The sequence below is a fragment of the Juglans microcarpa x Juglans regia genome, chromosome 2D (genome assembly GCF_004785595.1).
Source record: "Juglans microcarpa x Juglans regia isolate MS1-56 chromosome 2D, Jm3101_v1.0, whole genome shotgun sequence".
In the NCBI taxonomy this organism is placed as follows: domain Eukaryota; kingdom Viridiplantae; phylum Streptophyta; class Magnoliopsida; order Fagales; family Juglandaceae; genus Juglans; species Juglans microcarpa x Juglans regia.
Genome location: NC_054596.1, coordinates 6,528,538 through 6,549,761, shown reverse-complemented (window position 1 = coordinate 6,549,761; position 21,224 = coordinate 6,528,538). Strand labels below are relative to the sequence as shown.

Here is a 21,224-nt window from a genome sequence, read left to right as displayed (position 1 = left end):
AAAATCAAGAGCTTTATGGTTGAAAGACCGCAGCACAAAGTTCTTTCACAGAGTGGCCAACTCCCATAGGAGAACTAACACCATTGAGATGCTGAAAATAGACGGAGTGGACTGTACGGAGGCTCTTGTGATTAGGGAGCATATTGTGGAATTTTTTTTAACACTAGCTTTCTGAACAGGTGGGATGGAGACCAAAATTCGATGGACCAGCCTTTGAGTCCATTGATCCACAACAAGTTTTGTGGCTAGAGCAGCCCTTTGAGGAACTAGAGGTCCACAACATGGTAAGGAGCATGGTCAAAGATAAAGCACCTAGCCTCGATGGATTTTCCATGGGAATTTTTCAAACTTGTTGGGATGTGGTGAGGGCGGATTTAATGAAAGTGTTCCAAGAATTATTTTCAGTTCGGAAATTTGAGAAAAGCCTCAACACCACATTTATAAAACTCATTCCTAAGAAGATTGGGGCCGCGGAGGTGAAGGATTACCGGTCCATTAGCCTTGTGAATGAGATATATAAAATTATTTATAAGGTGATTGTCAATCGCTTAGGAGAGATTTTGGGGAGGATCGTTACAAAACCCCAAAATGCTTTTGTTAAAGATAGGTAAATTATGGATTTAGTCCTCATTGCTAATGAATGTTTAGACAGTAGGCTAAAATCTGATCAGCTGGGAATCCTATGCAAGTTAGATATGGAGAAGACATATGATCATGTTAACTGGGAGTTCTTACTCTGTGTGCTTGGGAGGTGCGATGTTGGGAAGAAATGGTGCTCGTGGATTAAATGGTGTATTTCAACGGTGAGGTTTCAGTATTGGTGAATGGCAGCCCAAATGGTTTCTTTAACAGCTCTCGAGGTCTAAGACAAGGAGATCCTTTGTCTCCACTCCTATTTGTTCTTGTCATGGAGGCATTTAGTAAAATGATTCTAGCCTTGGTGAACAGTGACTTTATCGAGGGACTCTCAGCGGGTAACCCTAATAGGGGCACCATTAACCTATCTCACTTATTGTTTACCAATGATACACTGATTTTTTGTGAGGCGGAACAAAACCAAATTCAATCATTGAGGTCATTATTACTTTGTTTTGAAGCGGCATCCGGGTTAAAAGTGAACTTTGATAAATTAAAATTGGCGCCAATGGGCAATGTTCACAACGTCCGGCAGCTGGCTAGTATCCTTGGATGTAAGGATTCCTCTCTGCCCATGAATTACCTTGGCCTTCCTTTTTGGGCAGCTGCAAGATCTATATCGATTTGGGATACAGTGGTGGAGAAGATTGAACGCAGATTGGCAGGTTGGAAGAGATCATATCTCTCGAAAGGTGGTAGGATCACCCTTATCAAAAGTACTCTTTCTAATCTACCAATGTATTTTTTATCTGTATTCCTAATTCCAGCAAGTGTGTCGAACCATATTGAGAAGTTGTATCATGATTTTCTTTGGAGTGGGATAGGTTTTGGGCAGCTGCAAGATCTATATCGATTTGGGATACAGTGGTGGAGAAGATTGAACGCAGATTGGCAGGTTGGAAGAGATCATATCTCTCGAAAGGTGGTAGGATCACCCTTATCAAAAGTACTCTTTCTAATCTACCAATGTATTTTTTATCTGTATTCCCAATTCCAGCAAGTGTGTCGAACCATATTGAGAAGTTGTATCATGATTTTCTTTGGAGTGGGATAGGAGAAGAATTCAAGTATCATCTAGTCAAGTGGGATAAGGTATGTTCTCTAGTCTCGTTGGGTGGGTTGGGTATTAGAAATTTGAGGATTTTCAATCGAGCTTTGCTTGGGAAATGGTTGTGGAGATATAATACGAAACCGGTCCACAGGAAGCCCTATGGAAGTCAGTGATTGATTGCAAATATGAAGACATGCTTTGTTTTTTTGGGGGGGAGGGGGGGGGTGCACTAGGAAGGTTCACAGGATTTATGGAGTGGAAATTTGGAAACACATTCGAAGAGGGTGGGGGATCTTTAATCGGCATACTAGACTGAATTTTGGATTGATCTGCGGTGTGGAGATCAAGCCCTAAAGGATTCATTCCCATCAATTTTTAGGATTGCAGGTGAGAAAGATGTTTCAGTGGCTAATTGCATGGAGTTATTTGGGGATCTAGTCCAATGGAATGTGAATTTCACTAGAGCCGCCCAAGATTGGGAAATTGGCAGCATTGAGGAGTTCTTTGGTCTTCTATACACCATGATGCCGAGAACCCAAGGAGCAGATAAGATTTGGTGGACACCCACAAGTAAAGGTAAATTCTAGGTCCGTCCTTTTTATAAGACGCTTACACAACCACATAAGATGCAATTCCCATGGAGAAAGATATGGAGAAACAAGGGGCCTCCCAAGCGGCATTTTTTGTATGGACAATAGCATTAGGTAAGATCTTGACGACATATAATCTACAGAAACGTAAAATGATCATAGTAGATTGGTGTTATATGTGTAGAAAAAAAGGTGAAAATGTAGATCATTTACTGTTGCATTGTGAGGTGGTTAGAACGTTATGGAATAAGGTGTTTTATGGAATAAGGTGTTTTATGGAATGGAGTTAGCTTGGGTTATGCCTACCACAGTGACAGAGCTCATGGCCAGCTGGATAAATCTACAAGGTCTCCCACAAATCTTAGCGATGTGGAAAATGGTCCTGATTTGTATCATGTGGTGCCTATGAAAGGAGCGAAATGACCAGACATTTGAAGACAATGAGCGCTCACTAAAAGAACTTAGATTATTTTTTGTTAGTACTCTTTTCTTTGGGCCACAGCTGTAGATTGTCGTGGCCTCGATTTTTATGATTTTCTTGCTTCTATTACTTCTCTCTAAATATGTGTGACTTTTTGTATACCATCTTGTGTACTTGGGCTATGCCTATTCATATCAATATAATCGTTTACTTAAAAAAAAAAAAGTAATGATAGACAAGATATCTGTTAATTTTGAAATATTAATCCATCAACTTCAACACTTAAGCATGTGGATCACATACAACTAAGGTTTCATATAAGTTGAGCTAGTACTTGAGGTGAGGAAGTGCAGAGAAAACCAAGAGAACTAAGATATAATTAGCTTTAAAGAAAATTGAAAATATGGCTTTGAAAACACTAAAATGTAATTAATTTCACTTTTGGTTTTTCCAAGATATGATAACTAGAAGGGGGATAGTAAATTAAAAAAAAAAACTGTTAAAAAGGCTTCTTTTTTTTTTTATTAAAAAAAAAAAAAAAAAAAGCCATTTGTTATACTTACAAGACAAATATGACATTGCTGCTAGTGCTGCCCCACGATGCATAGCCGTACAACATATGGCTGCCTTTTGGAAGGAAACTTCAAGAAGGGAACCAGATGCAGCGAGCACTTCCTGAAATCCATCAAATAACCAAAATTTTCAACAGCGTGATTGCAAACACAATCCTTTCAATTTCGACACTTCTGTGGAAGGATTTCTTTTTTCCTGAAGAAGGAAATGAATAAAAAGAATGGTGTGCATAACCTTAGAAGATCCCCGAACGAACGTGGATGCAAAATTTGTGTAGGCTTCCACTAGATCAGGTTCTTGATCACATATGTATGAAGAATTAAGAGCCATTACTGATGCTGCATATGTAAACCGTTCAAAGGCGGTGACAAATAACGGACCATAGTCCTCTATGTGACCAAATTCTTCAATGACAACAGAAGCTGAAAATGAATGGTATACCAAAAAGAAAGGAAAATCAGTAATCAAGTTGTCCATGGAAACCAACAAAAGCCGGCAACACAACCAAATAATATTTATGCAAATTCTGAAGCTCGTATATTATAAAATCTTTTTAACATATGATAGCATAGGATCTTCTTCCTAGCTACATGTTCTCTCTTGTATACACCCTGTGCACTTGGCTACGCCTATTAATTATACCAAAATTTTACTTATAAAAAAGCATAAGATAGCATGGGATAGAAATTTGGGCATCATAATATTTTCTTCTGATGTTGCATGATTCCATTAGTTGAATTTTTCAAAATCATGATATCTCAAAATTTCTATGATGTATCCCAATACTTTTCCAAGTAATATAAAGGCTTATTATTAAAAGAGCACAAGTACAAAAGTCAAACCCAATTTACTAGCATCCATGCACAAGAAGTCCTGTTTTCATAACTAAAATACACTTGACCATATTGATATTTTTTTTTTTTATGTCGGGGAACCTCTCCAAAGCAGGGCCCTTCGGACCCACCGCTGCAGAGTAAACCTCGGTCCCGTGCACCGCACCCTCAAATGATTGTTTGCACCTATGAGGTGTTGAACCTTAGACCTTGAAGGGAGTGATACCCCAAGACCAAGGCCTTCACCATTTGGGCCAACCCCTTGGGGTTACTCAACCATATTGATATAACAGCTGACAATGAATTCTACAAATATTTTGAACTAAGGCAACAAGAATTTATTGGCAACTTGATAAGTACAAGACATCAACTAATATTGTCAAAATCCAATATGATTAGTTTTCTTGTACCTTGCTTCTAAACAAATATTTTTTCAAGTACCAATTCTATATGCACGTCATTAACATTCTTCATCTTTAAATGCATCCTCTCTATTTTGTGCTAAAAATAAGCAAAACAAATGCAATGATATACTAGAACCTCTATAATTGATATTTTTTAATTCTATAATCTAACATTTCTACCACATTCTTCGCATGACAAATAGAAGCATCATTTGAATAATCTTGCATGGGTTGTTGATGCATGCGCAAAAAAGAGAAAGAATCTTTATTAGTCTGATTTTAGATTTATAATTCTCAGTTTTGACTTTTGAGTAAATCTTTTGATGGATTTAGTAAAATTTGCAAGAGGCCTTTAAGGACTGCCGTCTTCTAAGTAGATCTGGGCTTGTTTTATTCGAGGGTTTAATTAGAGCCCAAAAAACCAGGAGACACAGAAGGATCATAATTATCGGCAGCGCCTAATAGGAGTTAGGGAATCATGCTTCTATAGATCGATTTTTGAGCAATGTGGAACTCTAGCGTATATGGTTCTCAGGCAAACCATTATGAAATTTGTCAGGATTCAAGTTGCTTCTTCAAACAGACTAACACCGCAGTTCCCATTGTCCTCTGGACTATAAATTAACCTAGTGGCACATCATTTATGGTCAGATATTTGTGTCGAAGCAGATAAGTCATTTTAATTCCAAGAGCAGACTGCATGTTATCATAAATCAAACACCCTACCTGTTCTGACATAGCATTCATGACTTTGGAATAACAAAAAATTTGTTGAAAGGCAATCGAGTACTTTGGGCAGTACCGTCACAAAGTGCTGGCCTGAAAATCAAACAAAATGAAAGCATTATTTATATATTTTGTGGAGAGAAGGTCTCATCACCTGTCAAGAACACCTCAGTTACAGATCTTTACTCATACCTGAAGATTGAATTGCTTGTGAAAGAGCCCGGCAAGCTGCTGTAGATAAATTACCATTTTCCATGTGTCCAGACATAAAAAGTTTCTCCAGCATGGGCCAAAAAACCGTGAGAAGTGCAAGTATAGGATCATCAGCCGAATGCCCATTTGGTAAAGGCGCAAGATGACCAAATACAGTTCCAATTCTGAAATGATATGATCAGACATGAGAGATGGAGTACAAGAACATGTGATATAATTTTGATGAGAAGGTAACAAATATCCAAGCATGGAAGGTTCCCACATTAGTCATGAACAAATGCACTGGATGGGGGGAAAAGAATCAACCCTTTAATCAAAATATAGCTTTTAGTAAAACTGTTGCATAAGATAGTCCACCTTTTAATTTGACATAGCAGACTCTTTTTATAGGTAAAAAAAAATATACAATTTTCTAGTCCAGCAATTCTATAATGTGGAGGAATGAGCACAAATCGGTAATGATAAATTAGACATCACAAAAGCCTAGCCTATATGGATGGCAAGAGTGAATTAAACAAATTACATTATTTCAAAATTCTCCATGACTGCTCAAACACATGCAATTTCATCTTATAAAGGAGGTATAGTGGAGACACGATTCGAACTCAAACCACCTGCTTTAATACCACAATATGTTGCCACTTGTCTCATAAACCAAAGGTGGGGATGAATTTAGTCCTTTACCATTCTAAACTTAACCAGGTAGTAAGCTTATAATTTAAAAGGGAAGCATACAATAGAAACAAGCTTCAGACTTGGGATGAGCTGGCCTGATACAACTAAGTTACCACATATCCTGAAAACCTAAGTTGAAGGGAAAAATATATTATTCCAACAAGGCTCAGAATTTTACTCAACACCTGACATCTCACCTACCAAGAAAAAACAAACTAGGATAGTTATTAAATTGCTAGTTTCCACAAGATATCCAACTCAGTACTCAATAACAGTACCTGTAGAGCCCCCTTGCCGCAGAGTTCAAAATTTGTGTATAAGTAGCTGGGTTCTGTCTCAAAGAATGTTTGTTATCTTCATCAACCTGAAAGAACATTAAACTCTCAGATCTTTTTTTTATAAGTAAGAAAATTTATTGATCCTCATAAATAGGCAAAACCCAAGTACATAGGTGGTATGCAAGAGAGAAATACCTAATTACAGTCTACAAACAAAGAAAGAAGCATACACATCATTAAAATTAACCCCCTATAATAAAACAGCCTTAGCCCAAATTAACAAAGATTGGAAAAATAGGTCTCTAATCGCCCCCAATGAGCATTCGCTATTTTCAAAACATCTTCCATTCCTCTCATTCCATATAGACCACATAAGACATAGGGGTACCATCTTCCAAACCTTTGCTACTTGGTGATTTCCCCATATGCCGTACCAACAAGCCAAAAGATCCACCACCCTCTTTGGCATCACTCAAGCAATGTCTAGCCTTACAAAGATTTCATCCCATAGAGCCTTTGCCACATCACAATGGAGAAGTAGATGGTCTGTCGATTTGCCATTCTTTTTGCACATGAAGCACCAATCCATTATGAAAAAACCACGCTTCCTTAGCTTGTCAGAAGTTTCCCGTGAGAGGCCAGCCAACCAAAGAAAAGCAACTTTTAGGGGCACTCTACACTTCCAAATGCGCTTCCAAGGGAAAGCAGTAGAAGGATGGGTAGACACAGCATTGTACAAAGATCTAACCGAGAAATTCTTGTTCCCGGGGTATATCCACAGCAGTTTGCCCTCCATGCCACACTCCAAATTCATGTTGTAGAAGTCACAAAATGTTTCCCACTTCCCAATCTTGAACTGATCTGATAAATGATACATTCTACTGCAGCAGGCCATTCGAAGAGTCCATGTAATCAGCAACAGAGGCTTCCTTATGCAGTGCAATTCTGAAAAGATAAGGAAAGGCCTCCTTGAGAGCAACATCACCACGCCAAACATCAACACAGAATCTGACTGTTGCTCCACGCCCCGTCACAAATCTGAAATTACGAATAAAATCCTCCCAGCCCTTCCTAATAGATTTCCATACACCCACACACTTCATAAGAAATCCAGCCTCCCCTAATGCTGCCAAATTTAGCTTCAACCACGGTCCTCCATAACGCGTCACTTACTTTATGGTACCGCCACAACCTTTTCCCAAGTGAGGTCTTATTGAAAATGCTCAACTTTCTAATCCCCAAGCCACCACAAGATAGGGGGTAAAAATCTTGTCCCATTTAATCAAAAATGAAACTTTTTCTCATCCACCCATCCACCCCACAAGAAAGCACGGAATAATCTTTCCATCCTATAAGCCACACCAGCTGGAATTGAGAATAATGAAAGATAGTACGTAGGGAGGTTAGATAGCATACTCTTAATAAGAGCGATTCTTCCTTCTTTAGATAGATACATCATTTTCCAACCAGCCAATCTATTCTCAATTTTTTCGATAACACCATCCCTTATTACCTTGGAATTATGAGGAGCTCCTAAGGGAAGACCAAGGTACTTCATAGGCAATAAAGAAACCTTACAACCCAAGGTACTCTCAGATCTTAAGTCACTGCAAAATTGATTTGGTTAATATTTATATATCATTAACTCATAGCACAACCCCATAACGGATGCTTAGGCGTTGCTCTTGTATATGTCATGTTTACTTGAGCTTTTACCAATTCTTTTATATATATATATATATATATACACACACATATACATATATATATGACAATTTTATTAAATCGAATGAAATAGGCGAAGCCCATGTACACAGAACGTATATAGAAGAAAACACCTAAATACATTCTAGGAAGCAGAAAAAGACAACAAAAAATCATGAGCTGAAACTCCATTAATCACTAAAGCAAAAAACCTTTGCAATAAAGAGTCCACAAAAAAATTCCGAATATCCTCCAAGGTGTGCTCCTTATCATTAAAACACCAATAGTTCCTTTTCATGTTTTCTCTCGTCAAATGATAATCATGTTTTCTCTCCTTATCATTAAAACACCACATGATTTCCTTGTATCTTTAGACAATCATGCATAGGTGTTGCTCTTGTATATGTCCCATGTACTTAGGCTATGCCTACTTTTCTCATTAATAAAGTTCTTTACTGATCAAAATATATATATATATATATATATTATAAGTAAGAAGTAAATACAGAAAAAATATATATATCTATATACACGAGCTCAAAAAAAAAAAAAAAAAAAAACATATACAAGATAGAAGTTAAGGCTTACAAGTTTTCCAATAGCTTCATAGCTTGAAGAAAGCAATCTAGCCAACAAATTGCTCTTTAGTTCTTTGTTGGGTACAGAACCAAGTATGAGACTTATTGCACTGACAACTTCTTCCTCATATTCCAAAGGTAAATGCCTCATCAAACTCTAGGAAACCAAACACAATCTATAAGGCAAGGAACCACAAAATATGTATTCCCATGAAATATTTGAAGAGAAGACCATGAGAATAAATACATATGAATTAGCAAGCTTTAAATCGTAAGGCAAGTATTCTGAAAGTAATGTGGATTTTGGCATTAAAAAAATGGGAACCGATATTTATCATCAATTGAGAAGGACCACATTATCCAGCAGGTTCAGTTACCGATCAAAAAAACATTATCCAGCAAGTTCAGTTAACGCATTGATAACTATAACAAACAAGGATGCATTGACTTGGATCAAACACTAGCTTGAAATATCCATATATAAATCAAAAGGCTGTAACACAAAAAACTTCCCAAACAGTGAAATCTGTAAAACAAATTGAGTAGGAATCTTATGTCAACACAATTGACATACATGAACAATTGACCATGCTGAAATCCCATGTAGATCAAACAATTGAGTGAAGCATTGATTCAACACTCATAATAGTTATGGAAAGTAATTTACCTCTCCTATCCACATCAAAATTTCCAAGTTTGCTGGTTCAAAAATTACTGCAGAAGCATCTTCACATACTTTACGCAGGGCAGAGGCACAAGCATTTGAGGACAGAGGTTCTGAGATCCCTGAAGCAAGAAATAATCTGAAAAAAGAAAACAGTACCAAAAAGGAAAAGGTCAACGCCTGATCTATGGTGATCCTATATGATGAATACAAGAAATTTTGCATATATGTTCCAAGCAAAAGAAAATGAAGAAGCTGAAAACATCATCAAGAACAAATTCATTGATACGATCAATTGGTTGATAACCCACTAGGCCCACATTCCAACTATATAGGCTTGGCTACAGGGATCATTATTCAGCATTCAGCCCTAAGACATCCTGGCAGATCATGCTTAAGATGTATACTCAAAGTAAATGGATAGGCACTGTTTGAAGAAGAGAGTAGTTACAGTAAGGGCCTAGCATTTGTTTGAAAGGCAGTCATCCACTTGGAATAGGAACCAACAACATCAGCAAGAGATCTGTATACCTAGAGCAGAAATAAGCATATTAGATAAATAGATAGAACCGGATCAAAAAATGCATTCTCCAGATTCAAGGCCAACAGTTTTTCCCAGTAAAATAAACTGCTTTTAGCAACTAATCTGCATTGTAGAAAAGAAGAGGGAGAGAATGAGTAACATACAATGCACATGAAGCCCTTAAGCTCATCAGAAGGCCTCACAGACAAAATTGTTATCAACTGCATAATCACAGAGAAATCAAAGGTTTGGCCCTCCTGAAGGACTACTTCAGCAACCTGAAATGTAAAAATTATACATTACTACCGTACAAAGTATATAAATAATAATGGCCATAAATGTGAATTGGCATGCTTCGAATTCAGTGGACTGGAAATCGATTGGTCTGAATAGCTGAAAACTCTCACATGCAGGAAAATTGGAAGCCCAGGTTGACCCCCTTTTTTTATCAGTAAACAAAATTTTATTGATCATAAGAAAAGACAAGAGTTCAAGTATACGGAACATATACAAGAGCATTGCCTATGCATGTTGTTTAGTGATACAAGAAATTCCTGAAAGTTCATGCCATTAAAATCAATTACAACCGATCAATGGAGTACAGTGTTGAAAAAAGAAATTTCCAAGCTCATCCATTGACAGTTCTCGATCTTTGAAGCTTTTTCGTTCCTCTCCCTCCAAATACAACAAGAAGTCAGAGAAATTGATAGTTGCAGAAGATACTACAACCCCTGACAAACATTCCGCACAAGGATAAAGCCGGAAAGAATGCAAGAGAAGTTCTCTCCGTAAATGATCTATTAACTCTAACCTCATGGCAGACAACCAATGATTTGTAGGAAATAAATACAAACATCAAGTGCTGACATTGAACGGGGTCCAATACAATAATCCAGAAAAGCAGGAGACAAGGAGAAGGCCATAGTTTTATATACCGACATACAGGTATATATGTGATAGAAAGATAGATCTGTGTGCACATGCATATGTGTCTACAAAACTATGTACTTTGCTGAATGTAATGAATAAAATGAATTTTAGGTCAAGTTACCTAATTGCAAAATAGCAAGGGTGACTTTGTCAGGAATAACTGAAGTTATTAGATGGCAAAGCATAAGAATTCAGAGGGAGGCTCATATTATAGCAGAAAGTGCACCCCCCAAAAACAAAAAAAACAAAACAAAACAAAAGACAGACAAGGCTTAAAAAGCGCACTGAAGAAAACGACATTATGACACTCAGGAGATGGACAGTATGCCAGCTACTAAAGTGGCAGGGAAGGCACCAAACTCGTCTTCCTCCCCAGAAGCATCCATAGTATCCTCAAGTCTTCTTCTTTTGCCAAGATGCCCAACATAATCGACCAAATGAAAGAATTCAGTTCTCTGCCTTAATAACAAGAGAAGCCTTTGGATTTGAAGACCATTTGCCCCTTTATAAACACCTGAGCATTTTCCTTTAAAACTTTCCTCTTTAAGAGCCTGCAGAAGTCTACTAAGAAAATTTTACAATGAAAGAGTGGTTGGTGAACTAAGGTACCACATATAGCAACTTGTCTTCATATTGACAGACAGTCCTCTCAGGAGGAAAATCAACACAATGGAATGGTGTTGCATGCGTAGTTAACAGTTCATGAAGGTCTTCTTCATTGAAGGTCAGAGTCCCTCGTATACAACATGCGTACTTGGTTATGAACAGCATTCATTCTAGTACAATTGCAAACACTATCGATACTGACATTCAGTAACTTACAAGAATCATTGCTGCCATTTCTGGGAACCTGAATAAATTGCACTAAAGAAACATTTTGAAGACTACAATAATTTGTGCCTTTTCACGTTTTTCACATGGAAGAACAAACACAAGTTCAATATCATTGATGGAGGCAAAACATATCTCATTTCAACTTTTTAAACACAAAATGGAGCAAACCTGTTATAGATGGCAACAACATATCAGATAATTTTTTTTTTTTATCAGTAACAACATATCAATATATATAATATATAAATATATAAGCGCAAAGAATTAAGAAATGGGTCCTTAAAGCAAACAATAACTTAGAACATCGTGTAACTAAAACTAATAACAGCACCCCAAAAGAAAAATCAACCAAGTTGTTCCTCACCACGTTAAGAGCAAATAATTTGCTCTCCACCTCCGTCCAAGGTATTGGTACATTTGTTGAGGCCCAACCACCAATCAAAAGCTACAATGACATTTAAACTAAAAATTACAAACATCACAAATTTGTCAAAAAGGAACTTGGAACTGGAAGTAAACACTAAGGGCTCGTTTGGACACTTAGAATATCTCAGAATATCTGTGAATTGTAGCGCAATGGTTTGAGTTTAAAATGTTTTATTTGGTTTTAAGAAATGAGAGAGAAAAAATTGAATAAAATATTATAAAGTTAAAAAATTGTTTGAATATAATTTTTTAATATTATTTTTATTTTATTTTTTTGTATTTTGTTTGGAAGTTTTGGAAACTTTTGTGTTTGGATAATGATTAGAGAATGATTAGATAAAAAAGTTGAAAGTTTGAAAATGAAGTGTTGTGTGGGAAAGAAATATCTGAGAATACCTCGGTGTCCAAACTAGCCCTAAATGTACCTTGTGTAAGTAAAAAGAAGAAATTCTCTTAAACAAATACCTTTCCATAAGGAAAAAAAAAAAAAAGTACCTTTTGTATAAATGTAGCTGATCTTAAAAGCTGACAAATATCAACCAAAAGTTCAACAAGATTCATCCTAAAATGAACAAGGCCATCAGGCAGGTCAGGGTTTCCTCTGCCATCATCAAATGTAGATTCATCCACCTGTTAAAGAGAAGATGTTATTCATATCATATATCTGTGCTTATTACTGACCAAACTGACATAGCAAAGAAATGAAAAAATTAGAGTGTACGCACAGACCATAAAGTTCAACAAACAGACGCACTGTGAACATGTGAAATAGATAAATCATCTCTTTGACAACTAGTTAAACTTCTAGCACATTAAACACATTAAATCAAACTATCGAAAAGATTGCAAAGTTCACTGAGAAAGCAGAAGAGCTAGTCCTTGTCAGAGCCGAAAGGACTTAAATTTTGAGCATCAAGGGCTAATTATCATCAGTACCATTAAGATAAAATTGTAATTAATGATAATTTATAGTGCAAGAGGTAGATAAAAGCCAAATGAACTTCAAGTTCTTAAACTAAATACAATAATTAACAAATTTTTTTTACAAGTAAACGATTTTATTAATAAATAGAATAGGCATAGCCCAAGTACACAAGATGGTATACAAGAGGAAACACCCATCTAAGATGGAGAAAAGGAAACAAGAAAATCATGAAGGTCTAAACCATTAAAATCTATAGCTATGGCCCATGGGAATAACATTCTAACAAAAACAGATCTAAGATCCTCAAATGATCGCTCCTTGTCTTCAAACGTCCTATCATTTTGCTCCTGCCATAAACACCATAGAATACAAATAGGAACCATCTTTCACACGGCTTTAATTTGTGAAATACCTCCTAGATTTGTCCAACAAGCTAAGAGCGCCTCCACTATGACGAGCATAACCCATGCTAACTCTAATCTGCTAAACACCTCAACCTATAACGCTCTAGCAACATCACAATGTAGTAGAAGATGATCCACTGTTTCACCACTCTTTTTGCACATGCAACACCAGTCTATTATGATCACCCCACGTCTTCGCAAATTCTCCGTTGTCAAGATCTTTCCCAATAAAGTTGTCCATGCAAAGAAAGTCACTTTGGCAAGCGCCTTATTACGCCAAATCCTCTTCCATGGAAGTTGAGTGTTCTGCACCTGTGTGAGAGACTTTGGCCTTTACCTGCAGATACCCACCACATCTTATCATTTCCTAGGATGCTCGTTCTCACAGAATACAGAAGTCGAAAGAACTCCTCAAAACTACTAACTTCCCAATCTTGGACAGCCCCTACTAAAGATGATGTTCCACTGTATTTGATCCCCAGCTATCACCATAAAATCAGCTCTGAAGCTTCTTTCTCACATGCAATCCTGAATACCGAGAGGAATAAATCTTTTAGTGTATTATTTCCACATCATATATCGCTCCAGAATTTTATTCTAGAACCATCTCCCAACACAAGTCTAGAATGACGATAGAACACCTCCCATCCCCAACTAATATGCTTCCACATCCACACTCCGTGAGGCCCATTTACCTCTCTACTACACCAACCCCCCCCCCCCCCCCCCCCCAAAACACACTTCCATATTTACAATCAAATTGCCAACTTTCATAGAGCTTCCAGTTCCGTGTTATATCGCCACAACCATAATATTGAAAATCTTTAGATTTCTAATACCCAACCCTTCCAAGGGAAGTGGAGAACATACCTTAGGCCATTTGACTAGATGGAATTTAAAGTCCTCCTCCATGCCACTCCAAAGGAAGTCCCTATATAGTTTCTCAATCCAAAGCGCCACACTTGCTAGAATTAGGAATAGAGATAAAAAGTGTGTTGGTAGGTTAGAGAGTGTACTTTTGCTTAAAGTGATCCTGCGCCTTTTCGACAAATACAATCTCTTCCAACCAGCCAATCTATGTTTGATTTTCTCGATCACTGTATCCCATATTGTTATAGTCCTTGGGGCTGCCCCCAACGGTAAACCCAGGTAATTCATAGGTAGGGCAAGCACCTTGCATCCTAGAGTGTAGGGCTGGGCTCCGACTTCGACGGAGTCGGAGTGCTCGTTTCCGACCTCCGACTCCGACAAGAGTCGGAGCCAAATTGGAGCTCCGACTCCGACTCCGAATTGGAGTCGGAGTCTGACTCCGATCGGAGGTCAGAGCTCCGACATCCTATCAGAGCTCCGACCTCCTATAGGAGCTCCGACATAAGATCGGAGCTCGACGTGTGCTCGACGTGGCGCTAGAGCGGAACTCTTTCAGAGAGGTTCGCTCGACTTCCGCTCGACATGTCGCTCGAGCGAACCTCTCTGGAAGAGGTTTGCTTGACTTCCGCTTGACATGTCGCTCGAGCAGAACTCTTCCAGAGAGGTTCACTCGACTTCCGCTCGACATGTCGCTGGAGCCAATGTTCAATACAATGTGTGCTCGACTTGCGCTCGACACCTCGCTCGAGTGCAAGTGTACAGTAAAAAAAAAATTCGGAGTCGGAATCGGAGCTTCTTGGAGCTCCGACTCCGACTCCGACTCCGAATACATATTCGGAGCTACTCCGAATTCCGACTCCGAATTCCGATGACTCCGACTTCGTCGGAGTCGGAGTCGGAGGGAAGTCGGACGGAGTCGGAATTTTCGGAATTTTGCACACCCCTACTAGAGTGTTAGCCAGTTTTCGGATATTAATAACATTACCACTGGCACCAATTCTGATTTTTCAAGGTTCACTTTCAAACCCAACGCCGCTTCAAAGCATAGTAGGATCGCCCTCAGTGCCCACAATTGATTTTGTTCTGCCTCACAGAATATAAGCATATCATCTGCAAAAACAAACAATAAATGTTAATAATACCCCTAGTGGGGCCACCAATCGAGAATCCAGCCATGAAACCACTGCAAACCAATGCCAAAGTCATTCTGCTTCGTGCCTCCATAACAATGACAAAGAGGAATGGGGACAATGGATCCCCTCGTCTTAGATCGTGAGAACTGCTAAAGAAACTAATTGGACTACCATATACTAGCACAGAGAAACTTGCTGTTGATATGCACCATCTAATCCACAAGCACCATCTCTCCCCAAAACCACACCTCCCAAGCAAGAGTAGGAAATCCCAATTAACATGATCACATGCCTTCTCCATATCTAACTTGCATAGGATCCCCGGGTTACCAAAGTTTTGTCTGCTATCTAGACACTCATTGACAATGAGGACTAAATCTAGAATTTGCCTTCCTCGTACAAATGCTTTTTGGGGTATTGTTATAATATTCCCCAACACCTCCCCTAATCGGTTTGCAAGCACCTTAGAGATGATCTTATACACCCCACTCACAAGACTAATGGGCCAAAAATCTTTGACCTCCGATGCTCTAATCTTCGTAGGAATTAGTGTTATAAATGTGGTGTTAAGGCTCTTTTCAAATTTTCCAGCCATGAATAGCTCCTGAAACACCTTCATTAAATCCCCTTTCAACACTTCCTAACAAGTTTGGAAGAATCCCATAGAAAATCCATCTAGCCCAAGTGCTTTATCTTTGGCTATTTTCCTCACCACATCATGAACCTCCATCTCCTCGAAGGGCCTCTCCAACCTCGAGACATCCAGTGGGTCAACAGAATCAAAAACTAAACCATCGAGTTTTGGCCACCACCCCATTTGTTCTGTAAGCAAGTGTTCAAAGAAACCAACAACATGATCTCTAATTACAGGGGCCTCGGTACATGCTGCACCCTCTATATTCAACGTCTCTATAATGTTGGTTCTCCTGTGAGAATTGGCCACTCTATGAAAGAATCTTGTACTTCGATCCCCTTCTTTCAACCACAAAGCTCTAGATTTTTGGCGCCACAAAATCTCTTCCAGCAAAATAACCCTCTCTAATTCAATACCCACCTTTGACTTTCGAGATATTTCTTCCAAGGAAAGAGCCCGACCCTCCTGTGTCCTCTCTAGCTTCTGAAGCTCTTCCAATATGGACTCCTTTCATTCCCCTACAAGAATGAAACTAGGGGTTCCATCAAACTAATATGAGGACCACCATTGTCGAACCCTATCCACAAAACCTTCAATCTTCAACCACATATTTTCAAATTTAAAATATCAACGCCCTCCTTGGATGCCACCATAATCAAGCAAAATAGGAAAATGATCCGAGCACAAACGAGAGACAGCCTCCTTTGACAATCGACATACTTCCAGATACTGAGCTCCCCAATCTGAGGATACTAGAAATCTGTCCAATCTAAACCACATATGATTATTTGACCACGTGAATGCCCCTTCCATGAGAAGGATGCCCACCAGATTCAAGTCGAAAATAAATTCTGAAAATTCTGTCATTGTTGGTCGCATTCTACTATCAAGCGTTCACTTGAAAATCTTACAACATTAAAGTCACCACCTATACACCATGGTAGTTCCCACCAGCTATGCACTCCAACTAATTCTTCCCACAACATACTTTTTATTGCTGTCCAAGTTTGGCCCGTAAATACCAGCGAAGGCCCACATAAAGTTATCTTCCACACTTCTAAAAGAGAATGCCACTGTGTACTCCCCTATAAAGTCCTCCATTCTCTCCACCACTATTCTATCCCACATCACTAATACACCTCCTGAAGCCCCATCAGCTGCAAGATCAGCCCAATCCACATATGTACAGCTCCATATACTTCGAACAATTCTTCTTGTAACATATTTCAATTTGGGTTCCTATAAGCATATGATGTCCGCCCTCCATTCACGAAGCAAGTTTTTTATACGAATACATTTATTTGCCTCGATAAGCTCTCGAACATTCCAAGAAACAATTTTAGGCTTCATAAAACAGGTGTTATTCCCTTCCCTATAGATCTCTCTCAACTTGAATTGCCTTCATAATTAAGAGACCACGTTAGCCTCTTTAGCTCCCTCTGTTTTTTAGAAACTGATTTATAAGATCAACATGACCAGATTCAATGGCTCTAAGCAATGCCATAAATTGCTCCTCAAAACCTTCACACTCAATCCCGACACAATATTGAATTTCCTTTACCTTATGCAGAACCCAATCCGAAACATTAGACTGACCTAAAAGCATACAGTTAAGAGGTATGGGTTCCCCCTCCTTGTTAGCCCATTGCGAAACCAACGGCGTCCTCAGCTAACCCTTAGAAAAATTCTCATACTCCCATTCTGAAGGACCCGGTAACGATATAAGGCTCCTAGGAGACCCTTCATCTGCACCCATGTCCCTTGTTTCCTCCAAAAATAGGTCTTGGGTATCATCCCTTTGCTGTGTAGCCTTCACTGGAGAGGATAACGTTGGAGGAGCGGTGGCAGCCTCCTCCTTGTCACTCGTTGGCGTTATCTGGCTTAGATTAGCCATCAAATACCGTTGCAGAGGCCTCTGTCGTCACCTCTCCCGCCGTTGCCTTCACCCTCTGTGGCTCCATTGAAGACTCCTCAGCCTATCTCGCGGTTGACAAATTTTTATTTAGAATATCATAAATCCATTCAAAAAAATCAATTTCTTCCAAAAATTTTCGCTTGAATGCTACAACACTAAACTTCAACCACTAAAAGGAACCGCACATGAACATCTCGAAGACTTTAATTATGTGGGCCATGGTTATAGAGTCTAAGGCTGCGTTTGGATGTTGAACTGAGTTAAGTTGAGATGATAAAATATTGTTAGAATATTATTTTTTAATATTATTATTATTTTGGGATTTGAAAAAGTTGAATAGTTTATTATATTTTGTGTTAGAATTTGAAAAAGTTGTAATGATGAGTTGAGATGAGTTTGGCTTCCAAACGAACCCTAATGGTCTCAACTTTCATGATTTCCTTGTATCCGTTTCTAGTTCCTAACTAGATGTAATCGCTTGTATATTTCCTATGTAATTAGGTTATGCCTATTTCAATATCAATAAAATATCTTCGTACTTAAAAAAAAAAAAAATTAAAAGATGTAATGAAGATGCCTGAAATCAACCAGGCATACTTCACATCATAGTTTCAAGATGCATAAACCAACAGAAAGCAACATCTATTAGGTCACCTACCAAAATAGAAGGCACATTAATCATACAACACAAAATCATTAACATACAATTACAATACAAGGGAAATAGACAAGGGTAAACCTGTGCACGCAATAAAAGCGCATCAAGCAAAGCTGAAAATACAGAAAAAAACATGTCTTCCACGTGTTTCCTATTTTTTGCACCATCCTCATCAAGGCCAAGAATATAGCTTGCAAAACTAGACCTGGGAAAGAAAACTTCTACTCAGTTATCATGCTTTAAATTTGCAGCAAGAAACAAGAGAAGCTTTTCCACATAATTCACATAACAAAAAACTAGAAGCTTCAAATCAAATATGTCTATGGGGAACTATAATTTGTTTATAATTAATGAGTCAATCAGAAATAAAAAAATAAAATATGGGGGGGGGGGGGGGGGGGGGGGGGGGGGGGGGGGGGGGGGGGGGGAACAATTTTAATGCACATCAAGCAACTGTTAACATAGGGAACTTATATTTGCAAATATAGGGCACAAGAGCTTCAGATAAAACTGACCATCACCTTGGGTTACACACACATAAATGGAAGTGTGTACATTTAAAAAGGTGTATACTTATAAAAAAAAACCATTTAAAAAGGTGTATATGTTTTGGAATAAAATAAATGTTGTGCTTATTTTTGGGGTGGGAAGGAAGGAGAGAGAAACTACTTTTTGAACAGTGAATAGTAGCAGAGCACCAAAGAAGAGAGCGAGAGAACAAAGACAGCATTATAAGCACTCTTACCTGAAAACTCATGCCACTCAATATTACACTAAGCGCTTGTTTGGACACTTGAATATCTCATAATTTTGTGAATAGTAGTAAAATAGTTTGAGTTAAGATGTTTTATTAGGTTTTGGGAAATGAGAGAAAAGGTTGAATAAAGATATTATAAAGTTAAAAAAATTGTTTGAATATTATTTTTATTTTGAAACTAGAAAAAAGTTGTGTTGTTTTTTATGTTTTGTTTGGAAGTTTGGGAAATTTGTATTGGCTTTTGTGTTTGGATAATGATTAGATAAAAAAAGTTGAAAATTTGAAATTAAAAAGTATTTTGTGTTTGAGTGATATTTGAAAAGGAACTTATGAGAAGTTTTGAAAATATCTGAGAATATCTCAATACCGAAACAAGGCCTAAGTCTGAGTTCTTTGAGTGCAATGAAGCATATTGATATAGATTCATTGTCTCCTAACTTTTCAGGGTTACAACTCTGATTTTAACTAGTAAATAAAAGACTAAATAGAACCCAATAAAAGAGAAACTAGGTCTCAAGAAAATAGAATCAACACACTAGAAATTTCAACAATACTAGACTCCACTCTATGTTTTTTAACAAGTGGAGTATGGTCCAGTAATAGAGTGGAATCTAATACGAGACCCTGCCTATTACCAAAATACCTATTCATAAGATTCTTAAGAGATCAACAGATTTGCCCCGTTTCAAAATTGACTATAACTTACAGAAAATAAAAATCCTAAATCTAGAATACTTTGCTCAGACCTTTAAAACCACAAACTTGTGCTTCTATTAGACTTTGCATGTTGGTGCCATAACATGAATTGTTCTAACTTGCCAAAACAATATGTATATATATATATATATATTCTAAAGCCAGCATCTTGACCTTATTCCATGGCTGCGTCAATATCACAATCACATCACACACAACAGTCAATTAACATTTCATACATCTATATCATATCTCACAGGAAAAGCACAAAAAGCGAATATATGACTTGAGTTTACCAAGGACATAGAACTTTAAAATTATCTATTGCACTTTGATCCAAAAAGACAGAAAAATAGCAGACTTTTTTTTGTCGGTAAGCAAGATTTTATTGATCAAAAGAATAGGCAAAAGTCCAAGTATACGAGACATATACAAGAGCAAACTTAAAATATACACCCAAAAAATGGGCTGAAAACTTCCACAAAATAGGTTCACGGGCTCAAAAAAGTATAGATGCATAATCTAAGCCTCAAAACTAACTCGCAGGTTCCAGGTAAGGGAAGACAAATGATATAATAAATGCATCTACAATATGTACAAGGTAAAAAATCTTTAAAACTCTATGTGGGTATGACCTTTCATCTTCCATCCCAGGCTCTTCTCGCCAGGGATAATCCTTGATCTTTCTTTGCTTACCTAACTTGTGTTCCCTTTGTCTTTTTTCTGATTCGTTTCTTCTTTAGTTTTTAATCTTATTTTCTTTGTTCCTCTCTTCTAGTTTTCTTCGTTTCTGGGGTATTATTGGTTCCGGTTTTGTTTGATGGTTTGTGTCGGAAGATACATATTGATCAGAAGCTCTTTGAGTTCAAAAAAGAAAATGCCCAATGGTGGAGGATCACACAGATGAGAGAACAGTCGTAGGGTCACTAAGTTCATCTCCATTGACGCAGCTGCATTGGAAGGGTTAGCATATGCCGTGGGAGCTTGTAGAGTGTCTATTGGTTCTTCTGAGTTTTATAAAACTCTAAGGAAAGGGAATCAAGTGCTGGTTGTCCAAAGATGTCTCAATAGCTATGGCAGGTTTCTGTCTTTGTCGAAGTATGGACATGATAGAAGGCGTGGTTTCATCATTGTTCCAAAAGGATTAAAGGGTGAGGGGTGGAGGAGGTTTGG

The 21,224-nt window shown here is 37.9% G+C and overlaps 1 protein-coding gene across 2 annotated transcripts in view; it reads right to left on the bottom strand.

Annotated features, from left to right (window-relative positions):
• LOC121248175 (transportin MOS14) overlaps positions 1 to 21,224 on the bottom strand; it is a 37,858-nt gene that overhangs the window by 5,152 nt on the left and 11,482 nt on the right. For both annotated transcript variants that reach the window (XM_041146556.1, XM_041146555.1), the window contains exons 10-21: positions 18,680 to 18,803; positions 12,555 to 12,689; positions 11,998 to 12,078; positions 10,034 to 10,147; positions 9,798 to 9,877; positions 9,350 to 9,485; positions 8,693 to 8,839; positions 6,401 to 6,486; positions 5,427 to 5,611; positions 5,235 to 5,327; positions 3,506 to 3,693; positions 3,262 to 3,373 (exon numbers count right to left, since the gene is read on the bottom strand). In XM_041146556.1, coding sequence (XP_041002490.1) covers positions 3,262 to 3,373; positions 3,506 to 3,693; positions 5,235 to 5,327; positions 5,427 to 5,611; positions 6,401 to 6,486; positions 8,693 to 8,839; positions 9,350 to 9,485; positions 9,798 to 9,877; positions 10,034 to 10,147; positions 11,998 to 12,078; positions 12,555 to 12,689; positions 18,680 to 18,803 — 1,481 coding nt within the window. The remainder of the gene's footprint in view (positions 1 to 3,261; positions 3,374 to 3,505; positions 3,694 to 5,234; positions 5,328 to 5,426; positions 5,612 to 6,400; positions 6,487 to 8,692; positions 8,840 to 9,349; positions 9,486 to 9,797; positions 9,878 to 10,033; positions 10,148 to 11,997; positions 12,079 to 12,554; positions 12,690 to 18,679; positions 18,804 to 21,224) is intronic.